The 25,580-nt window shown below is 42.0% G+C and overlaps 1 protein-coding gene across 1 annotated transcript in view; it reads right to left on the bottom strand.

The window, feature by feature from the left end:
- Window positions 1-1,837: 1,837 nt before the first annotated feature.
- Window positions 1,838-25,580, bottom strand: part of Drg1 (developmentally regulated GTP binding protein 1) — a 30,364-nt gene continuing 6,621 nt past the window's right edge. The window contains exons 4-9 of the mRNA XM_048450002.3: window positions 14,733-14,802; window positions 12,278-12,447; window positions 5,787-5,917; window positions 3,779-3,946; window positions 3,488-3,610; window positions 1,838-2,217 (exon numbers count right to left, since the gene is read on the bottom strand). Of these exons, the coding sequence (XP_048305959.1) occupies window positions 2,118-2,217; window positions 3,488-3,610; window positions 3,779-3,946; window positions 5,787-5,917; window positions 12,278-12,447; window positions 14,733-14,802 (762 nt within the window). The 3' untranslated portion in view covers window positions 1,838-2,117. The remainder of the gene's footprint in view (window positions 2,218-3,487; window positions 3,611-3,778; window positions 3,947-5,786; window positions 5,918-12,277; window positions 12,448-14,732; window positions 14,803-25,580) is intronic.

Raw genomic sequence — 25,580 nt, 5'->3', positions numbered from 1 at the left:
TTCTCTCTCACTCCTCTAGAGACAGGTTTCTCTGTGCAGCCCTGTGTATCCTTGAACTCAACTCTGTAAATCAGGTTGGCTTCAAACTCACAGAAACCTGCCTCTGCCTCCCAAGTGCTAGGATTAAAGGCGTGTGACATCACTGCTGGCTGAGACCTTGTCTCAAAGGCAGCACTTTCCCAGCCAGTTCCCTGACACTGCCTCTTCTCTTCAGACCATCAAGTCTAAGACCCAAAGAAGGGGAAAGGTTTGTTTTGAGGGATGGAGACAGCATTTCTCCATAGTTAAAGCCAGCTTTAACTATGCATGTCATTAAGCTTCTATCCAAATGCTAACATTATAGGTATTTGCCACACCAGGCTAAAGGACAACTTCTCAAGGTGTGTGGGGCTGGCAACTGGGGGAAGGGTAACTGAGGCCTTGCAAAGGATTGGGACTGTCCTCTCGTCAGCATCCTGAAGTGCATGTTTAAGCAAAGTGAATCTTGCTTTGCTTGAGGAGTCTCACACTGGAGAACAAACCTAGCTAGAAATCCCGTTGCCCTAAAAGTCAGTTCTTTTTTGTAGTGTTTGGTAGGCTTTCGGTTATACTCAATCAGTGAATGTCCAGTGACAGACACCAGTCTGTGGCCTGGGACAGGTGAGCCAACCTGCACCTGAGGACAGTGCTGAACCCAAAGAAAGGGAAGAGACCACTCTAGAGCAGCAGGAGGGCAAGTCTGAGCAAAGGGGAGTTCGTGGGAGGCCACACCTTCACTCAGATAAAGGTTCTAGCTCATCTCTCTTGAAGACAAGCCTGTTCTTGTTTTTCGATGCCTTCTCTACCGTCCCTGCAGATCACATTAAATTAATCTTCGAGACAAGTGATTAAGCAATAATTCCCTGTACCTACAGCCCACCTTGTCACTAAGCCATGATGTGATTATTGCCAACCATCTTCAGATAATCAGGACAATCAGCTGAAATTCCCTTCTTCCCAGGCCCGCATGTGCTCTCGCCAGTAGTGTTTTGTTATTGTTGTTTTTTGTTGTTTTTTGAGACAGGATTTCTCTGTGAAACAGTCCTGGCTGTCCAGGCAGTCACTGTAGACCAGGCTCTGCCTCCTCTGCTTCCCAAGTGCTGGGATTAAAGGCACGCACCGGCTCTTCAGTAGTCTTAATGAACCTTCCCTCCCATTCCACACGCCTATTCTGGTAAGAGCAGCCACCTCACTTCTCATGTCTCCCTGCCTTCATCAAAGTTACATGATCAACAAGAGGCTGCCAAAGGATTAAAGTCAAAGTCTTAGCTTGGAGGTCCTGGTGACATGACTATACTGTGCTGAGTCTATGGAAGGCAATGAGCCCAGTTTAAAAAAAAAAAAACCAACTTTGCAACAACAGAAATCAATATATACTGAGTATTGTATATGATTGACACTGTGCTAAGCAACTTCCAAAACCCACCCCTAATAACAGCACCACAACCTTAATAGTGAATGCCATGATCCCTGTATTACATGATGAAATGGACGCTTACAAAGGCTGAGTAATCTTTTTAGGTTCCTATACAACTCAAACCCCACTCTGCTCCCAGACCACTCAACTGCTATCTTCCATAACAGATCGGCACTGGAGGAAATAAGCAGATAACTTCAGAATGTCCTTCCCCTCACCAATGTCCTAAGATCACCTGAAGGCAAAGAGGCCACACCAGGTGAAAGAGCCTCTCATTACTGTCCATCACACAGGACAGCACATGTCACGTTATCTGGTTCCCGCTTTGCAGCCGCCTCCCTGTACATACAGCTGTTTCCTCATTCAGCTGGACCCACAGCAAATCTGACAATGACACACAGCCAATGGGCCCACCAGAGTTTTTATACAGTTCAAGACATGTGACACCAAGGTAAGAAAGGTGATGTTGCTGATATGCTGGTACACACTGGCAAGCCCAGCACTTGGGAGATGGAAGCTGATGGATAAAGAATTCTAGGTGAGCCTCAGCTACAGAGTTCAAGGCCAGCCTGAAATAAATGGGACCCTACCCCCGCCCCCAACAAAGACAAATGATGTTCCACTTTGGAGTCTTCATTTCCATTCCTATACCCCAATCCAATGGCTGAAGGGGAAGGCAGGTTCACTTCTTTACAATCTGAATGACGTCCTCATCTTCCAATGTATGGTCTTTACCCACTTTCTGAGGATTATGCTTCACAGAGAGACCCCAGACCAAAGCACTGTAGCAAAAGGAATAAAGGCAGTCAGTGGCAGTAACAACCAGTTTTAGCTCTAGTTGCCTAGGTTCCAGTCTTATCAGATTGAGCATCCTAGCCCTTAAAAGACACCGACCTACAACAGACAATAGCCTTCTTCCAAACTGGGACACTCAAAGCTACTTCTACAGCATTGTCATGCACTGGGACTTCTCACACCATGACAATGCTTTCAGAACTACTCTCATTCATAGTCAACTGGAAAAAAAAAAAGGCAAAACAATGGGGGCCTGAACCAAGAATGGTGGTGCACACCTTTAATCCTAGTACTAGGTAGGTAGATCTGAGTACCTTCAAGGCCAGCCTGGTCTATAGAGTTCCAGGACAGCCAGGACTACACAGAGAAATCCTGTTTTGAAAAACAAACAAAAGAGATGGCTGAGCAGTTAAGTGCACTTACAGCTTCTCCAGAAGACCCAAAAAAGCTTCCAGCACCCCGTCTCTAACCAATAATGCTGGGCTTACAGGCAATTGGGGCCAAGCAGTTTTTATGTGACAGCAGGGGATTTGACCTCAGGTTTCTTGCTTTCAATGCATGCATTCTTATTCACTAAGCCACTGGCCGGGTCCTAAAATCAGTATCTGCTAAAAGGAAGGTGAGTAAGGGAGGGCCAGACAGGAAACTGAGTCCCAGAAAACACTCCTGAACTAAAGAGGCTTCTGGAACTCTCTTGCTCCGGTTAGGTAGGCCTGGCTTTAAGGAGACACTGAGAGAGGGCTGGCTCAGAGGTTAGAAGAATATGCTGCTCTTTCAGAGAACCCAAGCTTGATTCCCTGTAATTCCAAGTGATCTGATAATAACTTATAGGCTCTGCACACATGTGGTACACATACATACTAAGGCATATACACATACACATGAAAAAAAAATCAACATCAAGAGGGAAGGTGGTCATTTTGGCACAAGCCTATAATCCCAGTTGTTGGGAAGCAGAAGCCAGCCAGGGATACATAGTACATACAAATTATTTAAAAAAAAGGGGGGGGAATCCCTTCAAGAAATCCCTTCAGTGGTATCTTTGTTACCTGGTTTCTTTAATCCTCTAAGAATTACTACTACTATTAGTGAAACCAGTACCTCATTCCCAGCAACCACATGGTGGCTCACAACCATCTGTAATGAGATCTGATGCCCTCTTCTGGCCTGTAGGCAGACACACAGACAGAATATTGCATACATAATAAATAAATATTTTTTTAAAAAAAAGAAAGTACCACATGTCATGATACTTACTATTTAAATTCTTTGATAAGATTTTTGTGTATCTTCATGCAGAAATCTTCCACTGTGGTCCTGGAGTATGGCAGCACCACTGGGGAGGTGTAATCTGGTAGTTGGCCTTTGGGCTTGGTGTAACTGCAACAGAGGAAAGACAGGCTGCCATGTGTTGAATATACACGACCCTCACCACCTCTGCCAGCAGACCAGGTGACCTCCAATCTCCTCAATAGGAAGCAGGCTACTTCTAGCTCTGAATCAGACACATTCTGTTAAGGAGCCCCCAACGTCACCATTAGGACTCACATTCTCACTAGTTTCAGATAGTCCCAGATCTTCTCCAACAGGTCATCAAAATTCCAGCGGTGATGGGCAGAAATGGGTACACAGTGAGGCACCTTATAGATAATATCCAATTCCTCAATGGAGATCTGATCAATCTTATTCAATACATAGATACAGGGGATATAAACTCTACAAAGGAGAAGAAGAAAAGTTATTAACTTGGAGCTGCTGATAAAACAGCCTGAATACTTAGCACTCCCCGCCCCAGGCCCTCAAAAGCCATCAGCATCGTCCATTTATAGAAAGTAGCAGGCAAAGCACCTTCCAGCAAACCCGAGGACCCAGGATGATCCTAGAACTCACTAAGGTGCAAGGAGAGAACCAACTTCACAAAGTGTCCTCCGATCTTCAAGTAGGGACCATGACACACTCCAGAATCTCTCTCTCTCTCTCTCTCTCTCTCTCTCTCTCTCTCTCTCTCTCTCTCTCTCTCTCTCACACACACACACACACACACACACACACACACACACACACACACCACAAATATAAACCCACAGTACGCATGATGTTGAGCAGTCAGGAGCCCTGGCTCTCCCAGAGGACTTAGTGGTTTCCAGCACCCACACTGCATAGCTCACTACTTCCAGTGGGTGAACACCCTCTTCTGGCCTGCTTGGTGCAGACACATACACATAAAAAGTAAAAACTAGCAAAAATAAAAAAATAAGTACAAAGTCCAAAAATTGAATTATAGATTGTAAAATAACAAAAAACTCAGGCCCTAGTTTCAAACATAATGCCAGTCCCTGGACTTAATTTTTTTCTTTGTTTTTAAAGAAGAAAAGAAAAACATAGTGGCACACGCCTGCCATCCTAGCACTGGAAGGCAGAGGAAGGGACATCACCAAAAGGTAAGGGGAAGCTTAATGATCGACTCATAGTTTCAGGACAGATAGTGAGCTACTGTCTCAACCCCTCCACCCAAAAATAAACCCATGATTCCTTCCTTCCCTCCTTCCTCCCTCCCTTTCTTTCTTTTTTTTTGTTTTTTCTTTGACACAGGGTTTCTCTATGTACCTTAGAGATCCACCTGTCTCTGCTGAAACTAAAGGTGTATACCACCACCAGTTCTCAGCATGTATACCTGCAATTTCTAACAACATCCTTTTGTTCTTGTCAGAAAATGCTGGGCTTTGTGCATGGTAGGGTAGACTGAATCATGAGTTATAGCTCCAGCTCACGATAGTTTTTAAACACTAAACTTTTTTTTTTTGAGACAGGGATTCTCTGTGTAGCTTTTTGGAGCCTATCTTGGAACTCTGTAGACCAGGCTGGCCTCGAACTGAGATCCGCCTGCCTCCGCCTCTCAAGTGCTGGGATTAAAGGCGTGCGCCACCACCATTTGGCTTAAGTATAGCATTTAGCACTATTATAGTCCTGGTGTCCACTCAGTGTGACAGTTAAGATCACTAGTAGTCAAGCAAGCGGCAGCTTCTCAGATTCAGGTGCTTCACTCGTAAACTGCCAAACTGCATTCATTTGTTTCCGTTTGACTCAAATTCTTCAAATAAACAACTAAGAAGATTCTCTTTAATGTTAGGAATAACTTCAACAAAGTGGTTTAAATTACTCAAGTGCTAACAGTAGCAGTGTTTCATAGAACAAGTTTTCAGCCACATACAGTTAGGATGCACGGGAAAGACATCCTGGTGCTCTGACTTGTGCAAGGTGGCAGACATGCTCGCTTAAGTAATCGTAACTGGAGAGAAGGGACCGACCCGACCAGCTCCCTCTTTTCAACTACTGCTTGACAGAAGGGCTTAAGCAGCACAGGTTCCAGCAAATAACCCAAATAGGGAATAACACCATCATTAATTAAACTGCAGAGCAAGGAAGAAGTTAGAAATGAACATCAACCTGCATGTGCTAGTGAAGACCTCAAGGCCCACAAACATACCCTGGGGCTGAATTCCTACCTAACCATTGTTAGTCTCCCTCTAACTTCAAACCAGTTACAAAGACACACCTGTTTCCTTCTACCACATCGATGAGGTCATCCGCTGTGGCGTCACTCCGCAACGTCACATCAGCATTGTGAATTTTGTATTCAGCCAGAATGCTCTTTACTGTTTCAGCATCTAGTTCACTCTGGGGACACTGAATGGAGAGAGTAAAAAAAGACCAATCAGGGAGGATGGGGGACAATGTACTCTTCTTTACTGGGAGACAGGGTCTTACTATGTAGCTTTGGCTGTCCTGAAACTCAAAGAGATCAACCTGTCTCTGTGTGGGTGCTGGGATTAAAGTCAGGTACCATCATATCCAGTCTCTCCGTACTTTTCTCTTTTTGAGTGCTTTCAAACAAAGAATGATCTTGATCCTCCTAAGTATAACTAACTCCCAAGTGCTTGGATCACAGACATGCAATGCCACGCTCTGTCAATGTGGTACTGTGAACTAAACAAGTCTTTGTGCATGCTAGTCAAACATCCTATCTACTGAGCAACATCCCCAGTCCTGTGCCTGAAAACTTCTAGCCAAAATGTAAACTCACTACATCGCCCTGACGAGAGTAACTAACTTACAGTAGAACTAAAAAGCTTTCTAAATTCAGGTAGGTGTAAAATGTGCTGTGTCCTGCACACAGCCCACTCCCCGTAATTCATACACTGAAGTCTTATGCTCAGTTCTCAGAATGTTACAATCATTGATGACACTATCTCTAAGGAGATAATTAGAACAGGATATTAAGGTAAAATCCTAATTCATTATCCATCCAGCAGTTACCTCTGTTGGTCAAGCCAAACAGCTATGAATAAGCTATAGCACACTAATCCAAAGAACTCTCAAGGGCAGACATCACGGCAAAATAAACAGGAAGATCTTTCAGAAAAGAGAGCTTAAGCCTATATTAATCTGAACTCTGAGGAAATTCTCAGACCTTATTAATTCACTGGCTAAAACAGCAGCAACTGATAAATCTGCTCGCTCCCATTTTATCAGAAAGACTGTCTTTATTGGATCTCCGACAGTCTTATTTTCTCCAGTTTTCCTTCTCCCACTTTGTCTTAAACCGTTTTCTTTTTACCAAGAGAAGTGCCTGCCTCAGCCTCCCACATGCTGGGATTAAAGGCGTGTGCTGTGCACCACCACTGTCCAGCATACACATAATTTTAAAAAATAAAATGCAGTCTTCAGGAACAGTTAGATGCTCAGTGGTAAAGGGGCCTGCTGCCATTCTCAGGACCCATAGCTGGGAGAACGGACTTTTGCAGCCTCTCCTCCGACCGCCACCCCACCCCACCTCACCACTCCTACCAGACCCTCCCCTCCTTTTTATTTTTTTAAGAGTCATTGCTTAGCTTGTCCTTTAAGGACAGAATTAGCAGGCAGTGAAAGGCAGGACTTTCTGAGTTCGAGGTCAATGTGGTCTCCACAGAGACTTCCATATCTCATAATCTGTATACCACCATGAGGTTGTGGCATACCGGCATGAGTCTAGTCTCGGGAAGGGGAATCATGGTGTCTGCCTGACTCTGCTTCTTTCTCCTAGCATTCTGTTCTGTCTACTCCACCTATCTAAATCCTGCCCTAAAAAAGCCAAGGCAGTTTCTTTATTAAACAATGAAAGTAACACAAAGACAGATGACCCTCCTACATCACCGAAATAACCTCTTAAACCAATTCAACACAAGTAAGTCCTAAAGTCTGCTGTAGAGCATATGCCTGTTACTCTAACATTTAAGAAGTGGAAGAAGGAAGATCAGAAGTTTTATATAAGGCCAGCTGGGTATATAAAAGACCTTGTCTCAAAACACTAAAAATTATAAAAGTTAAACTTGGGGCTAGAGAGATGGCCCAGTAGCTAAGAGCATTTGCTGCTCTTACAGAAGCCCCAGTTTCAGCCCCCAGCTCCCACATAGCAGCCCACAACTATCTGTAACTTCAGATATTTGATACCCTCTTTCAGTCTCTTCAGTACTGTGAAATATTAGTATAAGATATGAGATAGTATAAGATATAAGATCTGTTTATGCTGCAGAATATTTGTTTAATGATGCAAAGATGTGTCACCTTTTTTTATGTTGCATTTGTTTAACACTGTGAAGCTGTGTTACGTTGCCTGTCATCTAAAACACCTGATTTCCCTAATAAAGAGCTGAACAGCCAATAGTAAGGCAGGAGAAAGGATAGGCAGGGCTGGCAAGCAGAGAGAATAAATAGAAGGAGAAATCTGGTCTGAAAGGACAGATCAGAGGAGCAAAAGAAGAAGGGAGAGGACTTCTGGGGCCAGCCACCCAGTTACACAAATAGACACGGAACAAGAAAGAAAGAAAAGATATACAGAACAGTAAAATACAAAACAGTAAAACAGAGAACAATAAAAGCCCAAAAGCAAAAAGTAGACAGGATAATTTAAGAAAAGCTGGCTAGAAACAAGTCAAACTAAGGGCGGGCATTCACAAGTTATTCTTTTTTTTTAAAAAATATTTTATTTATTTATTATGTATCCAACATTCTGTCTGCATGTAAGCCTGCAGGCCAGAAGAAGGCACCAGACCTCATTACAGATGGCTGTGAGCCACCATGTGGTTGCTGGGAATTGAACTCAGGACCTTTGGAAGAACAGACAATGCTCTTAACCTCTGAGCCATCTCTCCAGCCCTCACAAGTTATTCTTAAGTCTCGGTGTGTGACTATTTGGGGCTGGGTGGTGGGCCCCCCAAAAGAGTAAAGAATAAAAACAACAAAAGCATCTTAGGCACCACACATACATGATATGCACAAATGCAGGCAAAACACTTGAAACAAAAATGAAAAAAAAAAAAAAAACAGACTTAGCCAGGTAGTAGTGCACTCCTTTAATCTCAGCAATCTGGAGGCAGAAACAAGTGAATCTCTGTGAGTTCGAGGCCAAATTGGTCTACAAAGTAAGTTCCAGGACAGGCTCCAAAGCTACAGAGAAACCAAAAATAAAACAAAAGTCAGTCAAGGTCATTCCACACGTCAGAATAATATTATTCCAGGAGCGGATTTCTAGCTTGTTCCCTCTGTTGCTTTTATGCTTCAATCTCAGGAACTTACACTTGGTCTGCTCTCCAACAAACATCCTTCTCCAAGATATGTTCACTGGCTGCCGTTCTCATGTCACCTCAGCCAGTGTTTCTGTGAACTTAGAAAGGTAACCCTGTGGGTCAGAGTAGCCTAAGTCTTTAATTCAGCACTTAGGAGGCAGAGGCAGGGAGATCTTAAGTTCAAGACCAGCCTGGTCTACAGAGTGAGTTCCAAGACAGCCAGGGATGTTACACAGAGAAACCCTGTTCGGGGAGGGGAAAAAAGGAGAAAAGTAGCCCTAGAGTCTATGGCTGTAATTAAGCGGGTAGAATGCACAAAGCCCTGGATTCAATCCCAAGAAACCCCAGAAACCAGGCATGCTGGGAAACATCTGTCCTCCCAGCTCTTAGGAGGCAAAAGCAGGAGTATAAGAAGTTCAAGATAATTCCCAGCTACATTGTAAATTTGAGGCCACTCTGAGATACATGAAACACAGTCAGGGGAGGTGGGGAACACACTGCTTCCTCACCTTTCCCTACTTTAGCAATCTAACACACTGTATCTTCCTCATTAATTGGTGTGGGAGAATTATCTGTATTCTGTCAATCGTATTTTAATAAAACGCTGATTGGCCAGGCAGGCAGTATAGGCGGGAAAGCCAGACAGGAAGTAGGGGTGGAGCAAAGAGACTGGGAGTATTCTGGGAAGCAGGAAGCTTCCAGTTCTGCCCAGACCACTGAAGAGGAAAGATGTAAGCTGCCCCGCTGGAAAAGGTACTGAGCCATGTGCTAACATAGATAAGGGTAATGGGGTAACATAAGTTATAAGAGCTAATAAGTAGCCTGATCAAATGGGCCAATCAGCTTTATAACTTACAGAGATCTCTGTGTGATTGATTTTCCTTGGAGTATGCCGGATATGGGGTACCAGGTGGGACAGAAACCCCAACAAGTCGGCCCCTCATGTTACTTACTTATGGCACCCAACGTGGGGCAACTGTATCCACATAAAGCCTGAGACAGCTTGGGAAGAAATTGTAGAACAAAATGACAGCATTACGCATGGTTTCTTGGTAGCAGCAATTTCTCGGGTCTGCTCTGCTTGCTAGAGGCAAGCAAGCACTTTCATCTAAGAGAGGCTTCCTGACTCAGCTTTAGCTGCAAAACCCTGCAGCTCATTAAGAGGTCCTGCCATGAAACACTTAAACGGTGTTGGTGAAAAGCTGAACACCTCTTTTCGGTTTTCAGCTGTAGCAGGAAAAAAGGAGCGCTGTTGTAAAATGCCGGCCGTCCTGCCAGGGCAAACTCTGACTCTTTCAGGCAAGCAGTCCAACTGAGTGTGGTCTGTGAGCAGAATGCTGCAGCTTGCTTGTTGGTAGGGACCTTGAAACACCATAGAGTTGTGGCAGTGAACACAGCTCTGGCTGATACCTCAGCCACAAGGCTGGAAAGCTAAGTAATGGGCTGGATCTAGCTGTCAAAGCCACGGCTTTAGTCCTACCAATATTGCTTGGTAAATTAAAGACTCATGTGGTCAGAAAAAGAGAGATATACAGTAAAAAGAGATTCAAAGACAAAGAAAACCTCTAAATGTATTACAGTGTGTTAAAAATATATGCAGGCTAAAGGTTAATGTTCTTAAAAGTAAAAAAGAAAAAGGGAGTAGTTGGGTGTGGTGGTACACACCTTTAATCCCAATGCCTGAAAGGCAGAGGTACATTGACCTCTGTGACTTCAAGGGGCAGAGGTAGATTGACCTCTGTGACTTTAAGGTGTGGTAGTACACGCCTTTAATCCCAGCACTGGGGAGGCAGAGACAGAAGGATCTCTGTGAGTTCAAGGACAGCCTGGTCTACAGAGTTATTCCAGGACAAAGATATACAGAGAACCTGTCTCAAAAAGACAAAAGTTTAAAGTCAAAATAAAAGAAATAGAGGTTGAAATAAAGCCACATAAAGATGGAAAATAAACAGAGAATCTTGATACTGTATGCTATTATGCTCTCTTTGAATTGTTTGATTGCTGAGGAAGGAGCAACAGCTGCTAAAAAATATTTGCTTATAAATGCTACAGAATTAATCCAAGATAGGCATTTTGAAAATACCTTGGCTTCAAAATTGTCAAAAGGTATGTTACTTTGGAGAAGAGATTTTGCTTTTGTTTCCACAGAAAATGAGAGGCTGTGGATTTATTCAGAGTTAAGAAAAATCATCTTTGACCAAGGGAGGCCACCTGAAAAATCTCCGACAGGAATAGATGGCCTGGATGTCTGAGTTCTACATCCAGAACAGATTCAAGACTGCTGCCTGAGATGATTGAGACTCACAGGATACTTCAGTCAGGACTTGATTATAACTCTAAATTTTCTTTAGGTCCCCATAAGATCATCAGCGCCCCAACCAGCAGGAAGTAGCCTGAAATACTACGCCCACATTCCCAACAAATGGACTATGAGTATTTTTCTTTGTTTAAAAAAAGAAAAAAAAGAGGGAAATGGTGTGGGAGAATTGTTTGTATTCTGTCAATCATATTTTAATAAAACGCTGATTGGCCAGGCCACTTTCATAAAAGAATTTCAATATATTACTCAATCCTATAATCTCACTTTCTGGTGCGGGAGAATTATCTGTATTCTGTCAATCGTATTTTAATAAAACGCTGATTGGCCAGGCAGGCAGTATAGGCGGGAAAGCCAGACAGGAAGTAGGGGTGGAGCAAAGAGACTGGGAGTATTCTGGGAAGCAGGAAGCTTCCAGTTCTGCCCAGACCACTGGAGAGGAAAGATGTAAGCTGCCCCGCTGGAAAAAGTACTGAGCTATGTGCTAACGTAGATAAGGATAAAGGGGTAACATAAGTTATAAGAGTTAATGAGTAGCCTGACCTAATGGGTCAATCAGTTTATAATCTTATGGAATCCTGTGTGTGATTTTCTTTGGGGCCTGCCTGCTGTGGGGTACTGGGCGGGACAGATACCCCAACAAGCCGGCCCACATGTTACATAGAACACACAGCTTCCTCACCTTTCCCTACTTTAGCAATCTAACACTCTGTATCTTCCTCATTAATTGTTCATTTACCCAAGAATAAGGGTTCTCGACTACTCCATGCCTTCCTCATGCATTTCCAGAGCATAAGCTAATGCTTGGTCTATGGTCAGGGCTGTATAAGTTAATGCTAAACAAGAACACAGGACACTGGGAGCTACTTCATGGGAATAATGTTCCAAATGCTTGTACCACCCTAGGTAGAGGCCTAAAAAGAGGAAATATAAAGGTGAAAAAGTCTGAGGATGACTCCTGTCTAGACCTTGTTTTTCTTATCTTTTCATACAAGGTCACTGAATTATCTCAGTGAGAGCAGGAAAAGAGGAGAGAAGTTTCAAGTTACCAATTTCTGCACATTTGAGTCCACCTTCACTCCACCCCCAGTCGGTACTCTACCCCATGTCATCTTCCCCACTTACAGTGGCTGTGAGATTAATGCCTCCCTTGTCTTTCTTCTTAAAGCCAATGTTGGGGGGCTTGCTGTTCAAGCGAATCCCAAAGCCTTCCAACTCATTTTCAATTATCTTCTTATGTCCCAAGGGTTTTAGGACATCCAGAACAATCAAGATCAAATTACATGTTCGGGCCACTGGGGGTAAAAATGACACCTTAAGTTTAATGCATACAGCCTTTACCAACCCAAAAACTCAAATTAAGGTGTTTTCTATCTAGCCCCGGACTGAGATTTTTTTCTTGCTCTTATATACACATAAAATGTGAAAGTTATCAAAGATTTATACTAGCTATCAATCTGTACTGCATGACTTAAAAGTTGTCAAACCATCCCTCAAAAACTGGCCTGTCTTTAACATGAGTAAGACAATCACACTAAAGATATCAGCTGAGAGATAAACTACCAAGAAACTTAGAAATGTTTTTAAAAATACAAACTCTAAAATAATAAACCTTAAAATATACACTTTAAAATAAAATCCAGACTATATTATCTGTATTACATGAGCACAGTTATGTATTTGGTTTGGTTTTGATTTGATGTGTTTGCTCGAATATCCCAAAGGCCAGAAGATCCCCTGAAATTGGAGACAGAGGGCTGTAGGTTATCATGTGGGTGTTCAGAATCAAACTTGGATCCTCTGTTAGGCCAGTCAGTGCTTGTGAATCACTGAATCATCTCTCCAGTCCTGAAGTAACAGACATTTAATCCGCCTTATCAAACTACACTTTACAAAAACAAACTGTATCTGTTTAGCAGATGACTTAATGATATCACCACAATCGTTAAGATACAGTGTCAAGATAGTCAAGATAGGTGGACACTTGCAATCCCAGCATGAAGATCAGAACTAGACTATGGGAGACCCTGTCAAAAATAAGTCAGTCAAAACTTTCAGAACATCCAAATCACCCTGGAAAGTTACACCAGTTTTAGACCACTTCCTAGCATCATAGAAGTTTTACTTTTTAAAATTCCACATAGAGTAAAATAAAAATGTCCTCTTTTCTGCTTAAATCTTTTCTTCTAGCATTTAATATTCAAGCATATTGTGTTTGTTATCAGTAACTTGTCTCTTATAACTGAGTAGTAAACTATTACCTGCTATTCACCTGTTTTCTATTTGAAAGCATAATTTGAGTCTGCTATAAACAGTCATGCATTTGGGAGGCAGAGGCAATCAGATCTCTGTGAGTTCAAGGCCAATCTGGTTTACAAAGCAAATTCTAGAGCAGTCAGAGCTGTTTCGCTGAGAAACCCTAGGGTGGGGAGGGGGAGAATGGTAATGTCGAAGTCTTTCTGTTGATATGTTTTCATTTTTCCTAGATAGACACAGTGAAACTGTTGCACATCACAAATAAAAGTGACCAGAACCCGCTAAACAGTTGCCCGAGTGTTTTTAAATTTATATTCCCACTAGCAGTGAGTACGTCACACCCTTCCCGCAGGCAGTGGTATTACTAACCAGTATTTAATGACTGCTCTCAGTGGTGGCAATGACCACCAATGCTGAATCTTTCTGTGTGCTCACTGGTCATTGACACTATCCCCTCCCTCATCCTTTCTTCTTCCTTCCACCTCTCTTCTGACCAATGGAAGCTCTGTTCAGTCCTCCCTGACATACTGGACTGAAATCTCTGAAACAGCAAATCAAAATCAATACTCCCTTCTTCTAACGTGACATAATCTGTTACAGCACCAAACGCATCATAAATCTAAATCCAGGCCGGAGAGATGACTCAATGGTCGACAACACATGCTGCTCTTGCCAAGGACCTAGATTTGATTCCTGGCATTCAGAACCATCCATAATCCCAGTTCCAAGGGATCCAATGTGCTCTCTTCAGACCTCCATGGTCACTGAGCTACACACACACAGACACACACAAAAATAAAAATAAAGAATAACAACAAAACTAAGGAGGTATGGATTTATAAAACATCTTCAAGGCTGGGGGGATAGTTCAGTAGGTAAAGTGCTTATATCAGGACCCGAGTTTGATCCCTAGAACTCATGCACAAAAAACCAAAACCAAAACAAAACAAAAAAACAAGAAACAAAATCAGGCTAGGCATGTTGGCAGGCACTTATGTACTCCGGTTCAAGAGGCTACAACCACTTCCCCAGCCTCCCCAGGGACCAGGCAGACACGTGGGGCACATACATACAACGCAGGCTAAGCACTACTTATGAACAATACATAGAAAATAAACCTAAAATCTATCAAAATTAAAGATTTCTACTGAACCAAAAAAAAACAAACAAACAAAAAAAAACAAACAAAAAAGCCAACCATGAAAAAAATCAATAAAGATGATATCTGAAAAGTCCAGAACTTACAGGGGTGAATAACTAGACCCCTCTATCCCACAGAAGCTATCTGCAGTATCTGCAGGTGGCAGCCCGACCACTCACTCACCTGCAATGACTTGACGACCTCTGCCTTTCCCATCCTTGGCACCTTCAATAATACCCGGGAGATCCAATAGCTGCAAGATTAAGGACAGGGAAAAGGAACAACTGGTTATAAATCTGAATGGATCAATCACACTGACAAGTATCCTCTTTTGGACACCAGTATTTCTCTAGTCTCCAAAATTTATGAGACCCAAATTCAACCTTTCATTGTGCTGGGAGCACAGAGATCCTTGTGCTCACAGATACAGTAGGGATACCAGGAATGTTAAACAAGCAGGGCTGTCTTTTTAAAGGAAAACATGTTTTCTGCCCAGAAGGCTGGGAATAGAGGTAGCTAAGAGCCTGGGGATCTTTGCACTATCTGTAGGGTCAAGTCATATCAAACTCCCACAAGTAGGACCAGAGGTGGCTAATAACCCAGATGACCAGACCACACCAGAACTTCTCCTAGGCCCTTAAGATAATACAGGCAGCCTATCTCCAGAGTCCATCTTATGGAAGAAGACTTTTGATGCAATATGTCTCCGTGTGCACAGGGAACTATGTTACATCAGAAAATGTTTTTCCAAATGGTTTAATTACGCTTAATATAAATCACTCAGTGTGAAACTCTAGAAGTTTAAACCAGGGACTCAGTGGTTACAAGCACTGGCTACTTTTTCAGAGGTTATGAGTTCATGGTGGCAGCTCACACCGTCTATATCTGTAGTCTCAGAGGAACCAATGCTTCCTTCTTATGTGCAAAAGTACATGCAGACAAAACAATCACATACATAAGATATATAATAAATCTTTAAATTAAAAAAAAAGTTTGAACTAACACCAGCTCCTAAGTGTTGAGCTGCAATTTCTTCTTCTTTTACCAAAAGAGGCTTTCTCTGTATAGCACTGACTACACATGTTGTAGACCAGGCTGGCCTCTATCTCCCTGCCTCTGCATCCCAAGTGTTGGGGTTAAAGTGTGCACCACCACAGCCCAGATTTCCTTTTTGCTTCATTAGAATCCTTACTCTCCCAGGCTTGGTGGTCACAGAGACAACCCTCCCCCACAAAAAAAAAAATCTTTGAGATCCCAGAGTATTATGGAATTCCAGTTGTTCCTGAAATCAGTAAGTACCTGAGGATGACCTTGAACTTCTGGATCCTCAATACCTCCACCCACTTTCTAAGTTCTGGAATTGCAAGTACCAAACTACCCATTTTATCAAATCCAATCTTCCTCTCTAGTAAGTGAATGCGGGAATGCTTTTTCCCATAGCATATACTAAAGGTCAGCTACAGGCTACTTCGGACTTCAGGACACTGAAAATGGCAAACAAGGTACTGCAGAGAAAGCATTTGTGACAAAATCATGAGGGCTGGAATGAGATCCCTAAAGCCCACTTATTCACCAGTAGTGTGACAGCCTACATATGTAGATGGGAAGAAGACAAGGAATTCTCACTCCAAGCTGATTATCTAGACTAGCTGAATGGGAAGCTCTGAGTTCGAGTAAAAGACCCTGCCTTGATATATATAAGGGGGAGAATGAATGTCCTCCACACATGGCCACAAACAAGCGTATATATACACACACATCACACCATACATACACATGCAAACTACATAAAATAAACAACTGGACAGTACTACATGACGAGATAAAATAAGAGTAATCAACTTCGCATTACATCATCTTGACCATGACATCATTTTGTACCACTTCTTGTCATTTTCAATCTGTTTACTAAATCGCACTACTGCTGAGGATGATGGTATACACCTACAATCCCAACACAAGAGGCAAAGGCAAATAGGTCACTGAGCTTGTGGCCAGCTTAGCCTACCTAGGAAAACCACATCCCCAAAGAAAAAGGAAACAAGATGAGGGCTTACGTAAAAAACATAAGAAGAGGGCTGGAGAGATGGCTCAGAGGTTAAGAGCACTGACTGCTCTTCCAGAGGACCTGGGTTCAATTTCCAGCACCCGCATGGCAGCTCACAGTTGTTTGAAAATGCAGTTCCACAAGATCTGACACCTTCACACCAATGCACATAAAATAAAGTTAAATAAATCATTAAAAAAAAAATAAGGAGACAACAAAAAGAATTTTCTAATGGCCAAAGTTGGTAAAACTTAAGTAATAATAGTACTGAATTTTGGGGGTGGGTTAAGACAGGGTTTTTCTGTGTAGCCCTGGCTATCCTGGAAATCGCTCTGTAGACCAGATTGGCCTCAAACTCAGAGATCTGCCTGCCTCTGCCTCCCAAGTGTTAGGATTTAAGGCATGCACCACCATTTACCAGCTAATAGTACTGAATTATAACACATAAAATAAAATATCCACAATCCCACATGGTTATAAATTATTGAATAAGTGAAAGAAGGGCAGCTCTTTCATACAGAAATCCAATTAATGGGGGCTGGAGAGATGGCTCAGAGGTTAAGAGCATTGCCTGCTCTTCCAGAGGTCCTGAGTTCAATTCCCGGCAACCACATTGTGGCTCACAACCATCTATAATGGGGTCTGGTGCCCTCTTCTGGCCTGCAGGCATACACACAGACAAAATATTGTACACATAATAAATAAATAGATATTCAAAAAATAGAAAAAAAAGAAATCCAATTAACAAATGTAATGGAAAGAACTGAATGTCACCATTAGGCAAAGTGATATAGCAGCAACAATTGTTGCAAAAACAGACACCACAATGAGTAGACAAAGTTTAAGGAATATGCTTGATTGCACAGGACATACAAACATTGTAACAATACAGAGACGGTTAAGCAGTTAGAGAATTTGCTCTTGCAGAGGACACAGGTTCATTTTCCAGCACCCCTATGGTGGCTCGAAACCATCTGTAACTCCACTTCCAGGGACTCCAACAACCTCTTACGACTCTGCAGGCAAAAGACATGCAAGTGGTACGCAGGCACACAAACAGGAAAACACATTAAAAAAATTAAATAATTTTAATAATAAAATGAAAGCATGAGAATCAGAATCGGAATGTATCTCCCCTGAACTATTAACTAGATTTGTAAAGAAAACATCTCCGTTCAGAAGCTCTGCAAACACCATCTCTCGCTCACCCACTTTTTTTTCTTATGGTTGTTTCAGACAGGGTCCCTTGCTGTTCTTGTAGGGTAAAAGGGACAAGTGGAGCAGGAAACTAACCAATCACTGAGCACCTTGACTCTGAACCTAGAGTCAGTTAAAAAAAAAAAAAAAAACCACACACGCTGGATTTGAGACCTGGGCCAGGGAAAGAAACATCTTTATCACTGAACCCAGGACTAAAGACACGTGCCCTGATTCTGAAACTAGTGTCAAACACACTTAGTTCCAAGAATCAGAGCCAGTGAAGGAAATATGTATGCCCTGGTCCTAAGACTGGAGTCAAAAAGCTAAAAAGGACCAGTGAAAGAAACACAATTTGGCCATGAAGTCAGAGCTATCTCTGCCCCTGACCAGATAAACTAACCAATCCCTGAGCTGGGAAAACTCCACCCTTAAGAAGCCCTATATAAGTCTCTCTGCCCCCTTCAGTTAGAGGCCGCCATTCTTCTGGACTCCATTCCAAATAAATCTCTTTCTCAAAACAGTCTTGGTTGACCTTCATTCGCTAGGCAGTCTAGAAGAACCATCCTTATGGGACTGAGCGGAAAAATCTTGTTGAGAAGTTCCCCTAGAGGGCCTGAGCAAGGCGGAACAGAACTGAAGAACCTTGCTAGGACGCTCCTTAAAGGGGCTGAGCAAGGCCGATGAGAAAAAAGTAACAACTTTTCAACAGAGCCAAGGAGATTGCTACATTTCTACAGGGGCTTCCCCTTTAGCAGAGCATTGGCAAAGAAGAAACATCTTGGGCCGGAGAAGCAGATAGCTCTGCTAGGACGCTCCATTAAGTGAACAGAGCAGAACTCAGCTGTACTGGCTCTCCACAAGAGCAGGATCCCTATATCCTGCAGGGAGACCATCCTCTACTGCACCCTATCTTCAGGTAGCCTGGCTTGCCAATAGTCAGGACACCTTTCTCCCAGGGCTGAGCGGTTATTACAGCTCCAGCATCCAGAGCTGTACTCCTATTGAGGCTCTATCCTCCAGAGGTGAGCTGTTCTATTGTAGCTCCAGCTTGGAGAGCTGTCCTATTGCAGCTCTCTACCCCCCCAGAGCTGTCCTATTGCGGCTCTAAGTATATAGCCTGGCTGCCCTGTAAGTCAGGATATCTCTGCAACACTATAACTGTAACACATTCCCCTATAGTCCTGGAACTCACTCTGTAGACCAGACTGGCACAGAATTCACAAAGATCTGCCTGCCTCTGCCTGAGTGCTAGGATTAAAAGTGTGAGCCACCACTGACAAGCTGCAAACACCATCTTAAGGAACTCACATAAATTAACATCAAACTAGTCAGAGCTCCCACTACAGATGCAAAGACAGAATCTTAAGCTCAAAACCAGGTTGATGTGCATAGAAGGAATATGTCTGAAAACAAAAAATTTAATAGTGATAAGGGCTTGATTGGCTATAGACCTTTTTGCAAAAAAAAAAAAAAAGAAAGAAAGGAAAAAAAAAGAAAAAAAAAAAAAAAGCAAGAGAACCTGCATTCAGATTCCCAGAATCCACATGAAAACAAGGCCCAGAGGTATGCATGTATAACATCAGGTCAGTGGGGGTGGGAATTCCCAGGGCTCAACAGACTAGGACTCGCCTAGCAAAAACAACCAGTTCCAAGTTCAGTGAGAAACCGTCTCAATTTTAAAGCAGAAAGCAATAAAGGAAGACATTCTGATATCAATCTCTGATCTCTACATGCACACAAGTAAGTGCACACACATACAAACACAGAGCAGTATATACATACACATAATGTCAACACCACTATTATAAGCCCCATGATAAGGACGAAGACACAACATAATGTCTGCAGTATTCCTGCAAAACTAATAAGACCCTTTCTCAAAAAGACTCACTTCCAGCCTGGTAGTGGTGCTGCACGCCTGGAATCCCAGCACTCAGGAGGCAGGCAGTTCTCTGAGTTCTAGGCCAGCCTGGTCTACAGAGAAATCTGGCCAAGACCAAAAAAAAAAAAAAAGTTAAGATTAAGGGAAGCAAGTCAGCAATATAAGAGAATTGTGTGTAATACTTTTTAACTTTAAAATTATTTTTAAAATAAAAAATTAATATAAAATAGGAAAGGACTGGAGAGATGTCTCAGAAGTTAAGAGCACTGGCTGCTCTTCCAGGTCTTGAGTTTAATTCCCAGCAAACACATGTCTCACAACTTCTGTAATGAGATCTGGTGCCCTCTTCTGGCCTGCAGGGATACATGCAGACAGAACACTATAATAAACAAATCTTTAAAAAGGGGAGAAAAAAAACGCTATTGCAAGAGTCAGTTCTCTCCTTCTGCTACGTGGGTCCTAGGGATCAAATGTGAGACATCAGCCTTGGTGGCAAGCGCCTTAACCATCTCAGTAGCCCTTACAAAGTTTCTCAGTTACATAAAATTCTTACCATGTAAACTAATTTGCAGTGGCAGAAACTGACTAGTAATTATTTATTAATGGAAGAGGCAATGAAAGAAAAACTGACTAGTGATTACTCACTAATGGAAGAGGCAAGCAAAGAAGGGGCATAAGAAAATTTTGAAAAGTCACATGACAGATGTCCTTCAATATGTGTAGAAGATTGGCGCCAAAACCAGCCTCCCAAAACACATACACACCCATATATATGTGGATACAAAAATCAAGAGGTGCTCTAATCCTTTATATAAAAATATGACTGGCTGGAGATATGGTACAGTGGTAAAGAGCACTGGCTGATCTTCCAGAGCTCCTGAGTTCGAGTCCTAGCACTTAGATGGCTTTTCACAACCAACTATAACTTTAGTCCCATGGAATCCAATGATTATCATCTGGTGTGCAGATAAAACACATAAATAATGCTGGGCGGTGGTGGTGCATGCCTTTAAGCCCAGCACTCTGGAGGCAAGGGCAGGTGAGATCTCTTTGAGTTCAGGCCAGCCTGGTCTACAGAGCTAGTTCCAGGACAGCCTCCAAAGCTACACAGAGAAACCCTGTCTCAAAAAATAAAACACACACACACACAAATAAATCTTTGGCAGAGTGGGAGGCAGAGGCAGGCAAGCTCTCTTGAGTTCAAGGCCAGTCCAGTCTATAAAGTATGCTCCAGGATAGCCAGGGCTACACAATAAAAACCTGTCTTGAAAAACAACAACAAAAAGAGAAAAACAACAACAAAATATGATAGTTGTATATAATCTATATGTATCCTTCCACATACTAGTAAACAATCGATAGGTTACATTTAATACTAATACAAAGTAAATACTATATAAACAATATATATACCAATTTCTTTCCTAAATATATTCAATCCATGGTTGAATCCTTGAATGTAGAACCTATAAATACAAAGAGCTGACTACATACAGTCACTATATTGATTGTAGTGGCAGTTTTGTGTGTGTGTGTGTGTGTGTGTGTGTGTGTGTGTGTGTGTGTGTGAAAGTCTCAAATTAGGGTGAGATATTCAGCATGAACGAAGTCCTCAGTTCAAATCCCAAGGACATAAAGACAAAAAAAATCTGGGCGGTGTGGGCACATGCTTTTAGTCCCAGCATATGGAAGTCAGAGGGAGAGAGATCTCCTGAGTCCACGGGCTGCCTGGTCTTGAAACAGAGTGTGTTTCAAGACAATCAGGGCTACACAGAGAAATACTGTCACAGAAAAAAAAAAAAAGCTTCAGATATACACACTATATACTTTATGGAAGATGTCTGAGAGTCCTATGACCACAGCACTTCAGAGGTAGAGGCAGGAAGAACAGGAGTTATACAAAGTCATCAGTAACTACAAACTGAATGTGAGGCCAATCTGGCTATATGAAACCTTGTAGTAAAAAAACACAAGTTAAGAGGCAGACGCCATGACTCTCCTCTCCGAGACAGCCGCAGGTTAGAATCCTCCTAAGCCACCACCTTGTGGTGCTACACAGATAGCTAAATATGGGTTAAAGCAAGATGTGAGAATTAGCCAATAAGATGCTACAGATAATGGGCCAGGCAGTGTTTAAAAGAATACAGTTTCTGTGTAATTATTTCGGGTGTAAGCTAGCCGGGATCCGGGTGGCGGGAAAGCAGCCCACCGTTCCTTCAACAGAGTGGCGCCCAACGTGGTAACTAAATCCACTTAAAAACCTGAGAGAGCGGAAAAATAAGGGAAGGAGAGTTTAACACAGATTTTGCTGTTTGCTAGGGCGTGCTGTAGAGAGATCTCCTGTTTCAGCATTAGCGGCAGAAAAAAAGCAGCGCCATTTTAAAACGCGGCCGGTGCAAACTCCGGCTATGGAGCATTTCTGGACCTGGACGTTCGTGTGCCCACTCAGGGTCGGGAGTAAAGTAGCTGAGACTATGCTCGTGGCTCAGTTCTTCCTGCCTGAGTAGGCAGCAAGATCAGGTTTACTAGAAAGTGGCAGTTTTGAAATACCAGTTTCTGGGCTGTGCCGCCATCGCGATCTCTGTCTGGCTCCTGTGGGAGACAGAGCTTTTGAATGGAACATTTGGAGTAAAGTGCTATGATTTCCTTGATGGCAACTAGACTCACTGTGTGCCTAAAAGGGGGTCATTGCGTGCTGTGGCTCAGAGGCACCAGCGGCTCCGCCATGTTGGGCTCGGTGGGGCAAGCAGGCAGTACCTGTTTTTGACCTAGGAATGTCACAGCTTTAGATTCTTAAGTGTTTAGTGATTTAAAACTGCAAAACAAAAATACTCTTAGATAGTAAAAAATTACAGATTCACAATAGGACAGATTCAGACTTAAAAGACCTCTAAATGGGTCACAGTGTTAGATGAGTGTACATAGGCTTGGGAGAGAGAAGAAAAGGAATATAGAGAATAAAGTTAATGTCTTAAATAAAGGAAAATAAGCCACGCAAAAATGGAAAATTCACAGAGAGTCTGGATTATGTACATTGTCTTTTCTTTAAAATTTTTGATTGTGAAGGAGCTAAGTACAGAGAAACATTTCATTATATGGGCTGCCAAGCTAAACCAGAATAGATATCATAAGGGTATAATGACTTCAGAATTTGGGTCTAAGGATATGATGCTTTGGAGAGGGTCTTCTTTTGTTTTCACAGAGGATGAGACCCTGTGGATTGTTTCTATCCCAATATGGTATGATAGATCACGTCCTCCTGAAAGGTTGCTGTGAACACCCTCAAGAAATTACTTCATTCAACTGCCAACTGAGATGAACCTAGCACATAGGTTTTACCATGAAAGATCCGATTAACAGCGCCCCCATTCAGCACGAAGCAGTTTGGACAGAAATAACTGCGTCCATATTCCCAAATATTGTTTATAAATGTTCTTTTACATTTAAAGGGGGATATGATATAAATATGAATAATTTGCATTGGTATGGAATTTAAGGTCAATTTTGTTATATGTATATGTATTTCTGATCTTGATTAAGGTATTGTGATTGTGTAGTTCATTTAAAAATGTAATGTATAATTAGGAAATATAGGTTGTTAATGGATAATTATCAATAATAGTCAATCTTGTAGTCATGTTAGTTAGATTTTCTAGCTATATAAAGATATATTTCAGTTAGATAGGCATCCTTCATATCTTTCAAAGACTTCAGAATATGGCATTTAATGTTTTTATAACTTAGGGCTTTTCATGACAATGAGACATGTCTGCTCCTGGCAGCACAAATCTACTTCAAGAGGAAGATGGGCATTGAAGAGGCTCCTTATGGAGTTTGATAGCCATCTGGGCAAGAAACTGCTCTTGCCTGGACTGTTGCATAAACTGGACACAAAGAATCTGCAGAGAGAGGACTGCTGAACTTGCCTAAAGGCGAAATGATCCTCCGGGGTTCCTGATTCATGAAAGAGTCTGCAAGACATTCTGCAGGACACAGCAGATAGTGACTGAACTGTCTTTGAAATTTCCTATGGGCCTGAAGGCTGAAGACGGATGCCCCAACAGCACAAAAGAACTTTGGGTGACTGTCCAGGCAGCGAGATGTCTCTGTCATTTCTAGAGTTTTGGAAGTTGCTTATTTCTTGTTTACTTAGATAATATTATATCCTTCTGGGGTCTTTGATGGAGTTGAAGAATGGTTAGTTATAGTTATAGTTTTCCTTAGTTATGATAAAAGATAAAATAGATAAAAATATCGTAACTGCAATTCTTGCTTGATAACTGTTTTGTTGTATGTAATTTTACTATGTTAAAGTTAAAGCCTTTCTTTTTTGTTTAAACAGAAAAAGGGGAAATGATGGAGGAGGGTTAACTGTCTATGTGTTACTTTCATTGGTTAATAAAGAAACTGCTTTGGCCTTTTTGATAGGCCAGCCCTTAGGTGGGTGGAGTAGACAGAACAGAATTGTGGGAGAAAGAAAGCAGAGGCAGTCAGACGCCATAGCTCTCCTCCCCGAGATGGACCACGGTTAGACTCGTCCCGGTAAGCCACAGTCAGGTGGCAACACGCATTAATAGAAATGGGTTGAATCAATATGTAAGAGCTAGCCAATAAGAGGTTATAACTAATTGGCCAGGCAGTGTTTAAATGAAATAAAAACAAAACACAAGTTAAAAAAAGTTCGCGATCACTTAGTATAATTAACAAGTAAAGGAAGGCACAATGGCACATGCTTTAATCCCAGTAGAGCCAGGCAAATCGCTTAATTGTAGGCCAACCTGGTCTACAACGTGAGTTTAACAGCCAGAGCTATACAGAGACACCCTGTCTCAAAAATAAATATATAAATAAATAAATAATAAAGTAACTAACAAGTGATTAGTAAGTCTTCAGCCCTTCTAATATTTCTTTAAGCCATCCAACGAATCTATCAACTATTTCTATCGATTAGTAAATCCTTTATTACTAAAATATATAAATATATGCTGTACTATTCATTCACTACTAACCAAAGAAGCAGCCTATGTGTCTGTTCATCAGCAGATAAACATGTAAAAATGTGAAACATATTATGCAAAACAGGATATCATGCAGTTATGAAATCAGGACACTGGCAGGAAAATGGATGCAACTGAAAAATATTAAGAGATCAAAACAAATACCTCATGTTTTCTCTCATATAGTGTAGATTTAAAATTGTGTGTGTGTGTATATGTGTGTAGCGATATAAGAGGGGAGTCACAAAACTAGAAAGGAGACTGTGAGATGAGGGAAAGGGGTAGGAAACAGAGGGCAGCAGAATCCACAAAGTAAATGAAAGCAGGAATCAGGATTAACTAAGGAGGAAAAGGAAAGGAGCAGGAAGGCAGAAGTACAGGGAGCAGGGGAGGGGACAGAAGAGAACAAAGCATAATAGCATGCACCAATGATGACGCAATAACAAAACACATTATTTTTTACATTAAACTGAAAAAAGAAAATTAAAGCCAGGTGGTGGCAGTGTACACCTTTAATCTCAGCATTGGGGAGCGGAACACACAGAGGCTAAAGGTTCAAGGTCAGCCTGGTCTACAGAGCAAGATCCAGGATAGCCAGGGTTACAGAAACTCATGTGCCTTTAGAGTAAAATATGTAATTTAATGTTCAAGTCTTCTAAAGATAAAGGTAAGCTGCCTTAGCATATACAAAGGCCCTATATAAATTCAATCTCAACCTACCTCTAAGATACCTGATATCTAGTCATTATAAGATGTACCAGCACCATTGTTTTTTATTGGTTTGTCTGTTTTTAATTCTTTTTCTTTGGAGACAGAGTCTTTCTACCTAGCCCTGGCTATCCTGGAACTCACTATGTAGATCAGGCTGGCCTTGAACTAACGAAGATTTGTCTGCCTCTGCCTCT

This window comes from Myodes glareolus, chromosome 8 (genome assembly GCF_982192425.1).
Source record: "Myodes glareolus chromosome 8, mMyoGla1.1, whole genome shotgun sequence".
In the NCBI taxonomy this organism is placed as follows: Eukaryota; Metazoa; Chordata; class Mammalia; order Rodentia; family Cricetidae; genus Myodes; species Myodes glareolus.
This window is presented reverse-complemented; position numbering and strand designations above follow the sequence as displayed.